This window comes from Hirundo rustica, chromosome 1 (genome assembly GCF_015227805.2).
Source record: "Hirundo rustica isolate bHirRus1 chromosome 1, bHirRus1.pri.v3, whole genome shotgun sequence".
Classification (NCBI taxonomy): Eukaryota; Metazoa; Chordata; class Aves; order Passeriformes; family Hirundinidae; genus Hirundo; species Hirundo rustica.
Window position 1 is genome coordinate 63998947 of NC_053450.1, and position 8228 is coordinate 64007174.

At 46.2% G+C, this 8228-nt stretch overlaps 1 protein-coding gene across 1 annotated transcript; it reads right to left on the bottom strand.

Annotated features, from left to right (window-relative positions):
- Positions 1–2197: 2197 nt before the first annotated feature.
- On the bottom strand, positions 2198–7551 carry IRX1 (iroquois homeobox 1). The gene is made up of 4 exons (XM_040066012.2): positions 7252–7551; positions 3606–4620; positions 2994–3066; positions 2198–2600 (listed from the first exon to the last, which is right to left on the bottom strand). Exons 1-4 carry the CDS (start codon positions 7513–7515, stop codon positions 2543–2545), a joined length of 1410 nt encoding a protein of 469 aa, XP_039921946.1. The 5' UTR covers positions 7516–7551; the 3' UTR covers positions 2198–2542.
- Positions 7552–8228: the final 677 nt, after the last annotated feature.

Consider the following 8228-nt stretch of genomic DNA (forward strand, 5'->3'; position numbering starts at 1 on the left):
TGGGAAATTCAAATAAGCAGAGGAGAAAATAAAAAAAAAAAATAAATCCAGTTCTGCAACAATCAGCTCTAGAGATGCTGAGGCTTCCAAAGGAGGAAAACTGCCAACCACATAACTACTGGGAATTATCCCTCTCCGGAGGATAATCAGAACTGTAAGCGCACTCCGGAGGATGCTGTTGGCTTTCTAGCCGAATTAAAGGCGGGCAGCCTGCGGCTCTCCGTCCCAGCCGAGCGGAGCCGCGGGCCGGGCGCGGGGACGGCGCCGCCCGCCGCCCACAGAGGGCGCTGCGAGCCTGCCCAAAGCGCGGCCCGCGGCTCCGCTCGGAACCGCTCGGAACCGCTCGGAACCGCTCGGGGTGCCCCCTCACAGGCGGACAGGCGAGGCGCGCACAGTCTCTGTCCCTCCGCTCGCCACAACTCAAGTCCCTGCTGGGGCTCCTGTGCCACACGGGAGTCCCCGCTCCGCTCCCCCGGGACAGTTCGGCAGCGCCCCGCTCGCAGCGCATCCCGGCGCGCCTTTTAAATGCCGTCTCCAGCTGGGAGACGCGGAGCCGGTCCAAGCGGTCGGTCCCCGGCGGCAGCGGCACCCCGGACGGCCGGGTTGCTCGAGGGCGGCCGCGTCTCCCAAGAGGAATTTGGGAACCGAGGCAGCCGGTGCGGGATTGAGGCGATTTCATCTGAATTGATACGAAAGAGACAGCAATTGCATCAGGTTTACACCAGCACTGACCCGACGCACTGTTAAGCTCTACAGGCTTGAAGACTTTTTTTTTTTTTTTTCCCTTTTTATTTTTTATTTTTAAATACTCCTCACTCTCCCCGAAGGCTAAATTACTCTAGTTTGGTAAAAAGGTACTATGATCTCTTTTGTTGGAACAATTACCCCCAATTACCAAAGCAAGACTATCTGTGATTTGAGAAAACGGGAAAAAAAAAAACAAAACACCAAAAAACCCCACAAAAAACAACACTGAAACAACTAAAAGCCAAAATACAAACTAATTGATGGTATGCTAGGAGCGGCAGGATGTCAAAACGAGTCTCTTTCCAGAGATTCTCCTTCAAATATTCCACATAAAATCTATTTTGCCTGACCTGTTTCTCTGCTCCATCAGAAAAACGCAAAATGTAGGCGCTCACCATCTCCACCTCTTTGCCAACAGATCTCTAAGCCATAGTTTACCGAGGCTGCTCTTTGGTTGAGATGATTTTGCAGCTAAATCAAGATGAATATTCTGATGTCTGACAAAAATTTTATTAATATTTTATTTGAAAATCTCATCTTGTTTCCAACAATTCCTGGTTTGAGGTTGGTTTAGTTTGGATAGGGCGTCACCGCATTATTTCTTAATGACTTTCCCAGCTGCTTCTTTCCATTTTCCACCATCAACAACCATCTGGTATCTTATTAGCACCTCAATGCTCATTTAGTGTTCTCATTTAGGAGAAGAAAAAAAAAATATAAAAAGAAATAAACACTCAAAATGTTACAGATTTTAACGGACCATCTTTGGAAGATTAATGCCTTTATAAAAACGATAGATCCTGTCTCTCCGTCTATTTTCAACCAGCAGATCGGAATCGCAAAACTTTCTTCTAAGATGTGCAAGAGCTGCCTTTTTTTTTCCTACTAAAATTGTATTTAATCTCACAGGAAAATATCTTTCACCGTCATATTTCCTCTGTGTTTATTCAAAGCGCATATCGTTACAAATATTTTTTTTTTCCTAAACTATTTTTTTTTTTTCCCTTGCCTGGTGATATATACCAAAGCACTAAAGCTCATGATCCTGTTTAGCAACCAGTTTGGGTAGCAAAGTTATACACTAGGGAACTGGGAGAAAACTTGTCCTTTTCAGTTTTAGGAAGCTTTTTTGTAGTGTAAGTGGAAGTCAAGTCCATTTATGTCTGAAAAATGGATACTACAGAACACACCTGAATCACCACAATTGAAAAAAGTTACTTTAATATTACTAAGGCAAGAGCCAGGTTCACTCAACTTCGTAAATTTGTGTGTATGAAAAAGCAATCTCGCAGCTTGTTTTCAGCAAAATACCTCGGATTTGCTACTTTAAGTTTCAGTTACCCAGTGGAGGAGGCTTGACTTTTTAGAAAGCAAATGATAAATGTTTGAATAGATTTGTAATATAAGTCTAAGATGTGCAGCAACAGAATACATACCTGAAGAGAGCTCATAATTTCATTTAGTTTATTAGACAAAAATATATGATTTAGACAAGTTTTGCTGACGTGTTATTTACAATCTGAAATCACTCTATATACAGAAAAAAAAAAGAAAACCACAAACACATGGGAAACATTTACCAAACAAATAATCCAAGAATGGTTAGAATAACACGATCTGAAATGGTACAATGAGGAAAGGGATCCGTCTACAGATTTGTGTAATGCTTTTATGGATTTGCACCACCTTATTGCAAAAAGAGATTGATGGAAGTCGTTAATACCGTTTCCTTTTTTTTTCACTCTCTCTGTCCTTAATATCAGTCTCTGCAATATTTTTTCACCAAATCATTTAATCAAGCAGAAGGGAGAGCTGTTAAAATTCTTGGTGTTCCCTCTTGCTGAGTCAAAGAGCTGCGTGGGGGGGAAGGGGGGGGGGGGCGGAGGGAAGAAAAAAGGAAAAAAAAAAGTAACAGTCTTTCAGAATAAAAGTATATTTTTTATTATTATTTCCTGTCTATTGCTATAACATCCGCATCTTAGTAATAGATAATCGCACAAAAATCATTAGCTGGTGTAATTAACAGAAGATTATTGAGATCCGTTAAGTTTTAGAAAAGTTACAGTCTGGCAATGTACAATTGCAATTGCGTCTGAGTTTGAAAAGATTAGAGCAACTCCTGTGCTATTCTCATTGTTTGTATGTATTATTATGGTGATGATTAGGTGTTATAATTAGTCTTTATTATTCAAACACTGTTTCACATAAGTAACATTCCTACAGTGAAAGCAAAAAACCAAACTCACTTGTCACGGACAGGCTGGAAGGGCGATTTTAGCGGCTGGGGTGGGGAGTCAGTTCTTGGTACATTTTCTCTTTCTAGAAGGAGAAAAAAAAAAAAAAAAAAAAAGCCAAACAAAAACAGGAGAACCATTTTAGAATAACAACAGTAAGAATCTGGACGCTGTGCAGAGAACACACTACCCCTCACCCTCCTATTCAGATGCGTACAGATACATGCGTATGTGTATACAGCACTATATCCTGTCTACTCTACTTTCAGTATTTAAGTAGTCTGCAAGCTTTTCTTGACACATTTTTACTGTCATTGAAATTATTGGGAGATGAGGGTCATGAAAGGGGGAAGGAAAGCTCAAACCTATACGTTTCACTGTGCTTTTCCTGCATTTTCATCTTACTAGATGGGTATATAGGGTGAGAATGTAATAGGCCTCGTGAAATGTGCTTAATGTATGTGACCAACACGCTGGGTGGGGGGCCGGAAACCAACGCTAGAGTAAACTGTAGCTCCATTAAAAGCAATCAGTTACACCAGTGTGACACCATTCCTCAAGGAGAAGTTCACGTGCATGTGTTGGGGAGTGGAGGGAGAGGTGGAAGCCTGATGCATTAATTACCTATGTGTTTGGGACTGGTCCTCTCTGAAGGTTTTTCGCTGCTTAGAGCTCCCAGGGTTGCTGTTAAAACAGAAGATTGTTGCTGGGCCTGGAGGTGGTGATTGTGATGAGCAGCATGGTGGTGATTTACTCCCAAAAAGGACCTCACATTTAGAAGGGAACTCTGAGTGAGGAAAGCCCCATTTGTCCAGTTGTGAAATTTGCCAATCTGGCATGTGTAGAGTCCATGGCTAGGGAGAAAAGCAGGGTGCTGAATCTGAGGAGAAGTGTGGTTAACCTGGGGAGGAGGGGGAGGAGGAGGAGAAGATTTCAGGGCACCATCAGGACTGGTTGCCGTCTCTGCCAAAGACCAGATCTTGGGTTTGCTGTGAGATGGCATCTGTAAATTGTTCAGCCCCCCAGGACTGAGGATTCTCGTGCTATTGTCAGAGGCCTCCTTCACCATGGCCAGTGCATCTTTGGGTTTCACCCCTTCAGACCCCGACAGCGCCAAATCCTTCTCCTTTTCCAAGTGCTCCTCTTCACTGCTTTGTCTCAGGAGCTCAGGCTTCTCCTCCTCTTCCTCGTTGCTCTGCTCCTCATCATTCTCATCGATTTTATCTATATCTATGCTCTCCAGGTCAATTTCCTCATCATCTTCATTCTTTTCGGGGTCCCCCTCGTTGTCACTCCCGAAGAGGTTTGCATCTTCTTGGTCCTTACTCCTGGAGCCCCAGGTCACCTTGTTCTCCTTCTTGAGCCGCCGGCGGGCGTTGGCGAACCAGGTGGAGACCTGGGTGAGGGTCATCTTGGTTATGATGGCCAGCATGATCTTCTCGCCCTTGGTAGGGTAGGGGTTCTTGCGGTGCTCGTTGAGCCAGGCCTTGAGGGTGCTTGTGCTCTCCCGGGTGGCATTTTTGGGCCGCCCCGGGTCCCCGTATTGGAACTGTCCGTAGGGATAATAGCCGGGGGCAGTGTGGGCAGCAAAGGTAGCAGGGTGGACACCCGGATTATCTTTCAGCTCGTACTGGGAGCCCTGCAACACATTCAGACAAGCGGAGAGGAAAAAGCACATCAATTATCTCGTTAGCGTCTCTAACAGACCTGAATAGGCTACTCCGGGAGCCGGAATACGCCTTTCAGCGGTGCAAAGGGTCTTCACAGCCAAATTCGGCCCTGCCCGGTTCAGGCTCTTCACATTTAGGTCATACAGAGAAGTGTTCCCAAATGATTCCCCCTTCTTGCAGGGACAGGAAAGAAAGAGAGGTGCTAAGCGGGGCTCTGACAGACACCATGAATATTTTCTCCGCAAACCAAGCCAAAGCAAACCAAACGATGGAAACGCAGCAACTTCGCCTCGGCGAGACAATTCATGGTGCCCTTGAAATTATCAGGCACGTAGGACAGGTACTACACCGCAGTTACAAACTAACGCCCTCGCACAGCGCCGCATTTATCTGCAAAGTGTCCAGGAGGATGTTAGAAATGCATGCAGAGCATTCTTTATTTTTGCTCCTAGTGAAACGAGACTGGGGAGTTGAATGCACAACTTCAGTATGGAGAGACTTATAATGTGAAAGACTTCCCACACACATGCCAACACCCCCATCCCCGCTCCCCAAATCATACACCAAGATTCTGGAGTAAAACATTAACTTCTAACTGTTAGAAGAGCCTTTAAACTCTGGAATGAAAACTGATCCACATATTGTAGAGTATGGATATGTGGACACTTTATCTCATAAGTTTTACTTTGATCTGGCCAGAGCAAACACACGTTGTTTACAAGCGTTTAGAGACGGTGATTTATTTGCAATCAATATTCTTTTTATCATCAGTAGTAAAACACAGCAAGTCAAATTATCCCATCAGGTGTTTTGGTAAATAACATTTTATCTTTCTAGGAACCTCATTAGGCCTCATTATTACCGCAAATTGTCCAGATATTAGCCTAATATTTTAGTTCGTGATTTACAAATGTTCAGAAATTTAGCATCAATTTCAAAATATCACCGTCATGGTTAATCACTGTAATAAAATACCAGGATACTTTGCGAGTAGGAACGGGAACTGTTCCAAAACAGCTAACATTTCAAGCAGTTTTCTATCTTTATTTCTTCTATTACGATATCGCCTTTTTTTTTTTTTTTTTTTCTTTTTTTCCTAGCCCAGAAATACATTCTTCATACTACTATGTCATAATTTATGTCGGCTTTAAAAATAGACCTCTTCAATAATGTTTGCGAAGAAACTAATTTAACTTCGTCAAACAGTTAAGAAGGATCATGTATTTTAATTTCAGAGACACCGCTTATACACAAAGAGTAGCTCGATATAATTTTTGTAATGTGTTACAGAGTATGCTTTCTGCACTGCCTTTATTCTGCTGTCTTTTGTTATTGTTGCTGAAATGATATTTTTTGTATAAACTCTGTTGGGAATTCTTTTGAAGAAGCCACTTGTAAATCACTCATTGCTTCTGTCTCAACTTTTACTGAATTTTCAAAATCAAGGTTTTAAAAAAACAAAGTAGGAAATGCATGCTGTTAAAAGTGACTTTTTAGGAAATGTTTGCAGTACAAAAACGATCTGTTTTCAGGTGCTGTCCCTTGTTCAACAGCGTGTTTTCCTATTTGCCTACCTATATGTATTAAAACCCCTAACAAGTTATGCATTGCATGCATTCAGTTATAAATATTCACACTTTAATGTGTCAGGGGGAGAGAAAAGGGGAACATTTAGAAAATGAAGTGGAACCTATGCATAGCGCCGCCGAGAATTTTGGTGATACCAGCAACGAAATCGTTTCGTTTTCGAAACGACACCACATATAAAAACAGTTAGTTAAAAAAAAAAATATATAAAAAAAAGAAGAAGTTTAACTTTCTAACTACTACGTTCTTAAGCAAATGTGAAATTAATCCCGAGGACAGTCTGGGTGGCGACAATTTCTCTTAGAATCAACGCCGATAAGCGTTTCTGCCTCGATGCGTACAACGGTACGTAGATGCCCACTTTCGCTTCATGCAAATCCCGTCTATGATACCCGCCATAATCAGAGTATGAAAAGTTCAGGGAACAGAACGGGACATTTACAAGGCTTAGCGAAAATGCCTTGAAATAAACGCGCGCCCCATGCACCGACACTTTGGCCTTTCGGACGAAGCTGTTTATTGCTCAGCGGCAAAGAAAAGTACCAAGCGGAAAGAGGAGCGCACTGGAATGCCCAGTGAAACAGCAGGACCGCCAATATCACCCGTCAACAACACCACCACCAATAACAACAAAGAAAGAAAAGAAAACAAAAAATAGCCGAGTTGCTAGGGAAAACCGACAATACGGAGGCAGGAGCCCTGCTTAGCGGTTCCACTGCCAAGAAAAACTCGGAGGAGTTTTTTTTCCCGGCTGGAACGACGAGGAGGACGGGGAGCTTGGCGTGCAGACGGAGCCCGCGACCCCCAGCCCCTCTCTCCCCAGCAGACCCGTCGACAGCCGCGCTTCCCTCTCCCCGGCGGACCCCGCGCCGGGCGGGAGCCGCCAACCGCAGCCGCCCCGCCGCCCCCCGCGCTGGGCTCCGCAGTCTCCGCCCGCCCCCGGCTCCCCCGGCCCCCGCGGCCGCGCTCGGCGGGCCCGGGCGAGCGCGGGGGACAGCGCGGTGCTCACTCACCATTTGGGAGAAGAGGCCGAGGTCGGCGGTGTAGGGCAGGAAGGCGCTGTAGTTGGGGGCGCTGTAGGGGCTGGCGTACATGCCCAGCACCGAGGTGACAGCGGCCGAGCCGCTGCCCAGCTCGGCGCCCGCGGGCCGGCCCGAGGCGGCGGCGGCGGCGGCGGCGGCTGCGGCGGCGGCGGCCAGCACCCCGGGCCGGTCGCTCCCGTACACCGCCTGGCTGGCGCTGAGATACTGCGGGTAGCCCAGCTGGGGGAAGGACATCTCCGGGGCGCGGGCACAGAGGCGGCGGAGGCGGCGGCAGCACTGGCGGCAGCAGCAGAAGCGTGCAGAGATATTAAAAAAAAAAAAAAAAAAAAAAAAAAAAAAAAAAAAAAAAAAAGGAGGGGAAAAGGGGGGAGGGGGGGGGAAAGGAATTATACAAAAAAAAAAAAAAAAGGGGGGGGGCGGGGAAGGAGGGGAGCCTGCTGAAGAGCCGGGGAAGGGAGCAGAACAAACCCGGGCTTCTCTGGATCTCTTTCTTTTTTTCTCCCCCCCCCCCGCCCTCTTTACTGGAGTCAGGCAAGGCGAGAGAAAAGAAATCGAGCCGATAATTTTCTTTTTTCGTTCTGATTTCTTTCTGTCAGATATATATTGCACCCTAGGTATGGAGGAGGAGGAGTGTGGCAGGATTCAGTGGGGTGTCTTTCCTCAAATCTCGGCTCTTCTGTGCTCCTAAATCCCTTAGATGTGATCTGATCAACAATTGAGCTCCAACTGATGTGTCTGCCCTTAGGTCCCAGGCTGATCTTTCAGATACAATTTGAAGTTGATGTTTTGATTGGCACCCACTTGAGCTGGAAGCGCCGCCCCGCGCCCCCCGCCCGCCCCGCCGCCCCCCTCGGCGCAGCACGTGGTGCGCAGCCCAGCCCGGGCCGCTCGGCTCGGAGCTGCGTGTGCGTGTGTGTGTGTGCGCGTGTGTCCGCGCAGCTGCTGTG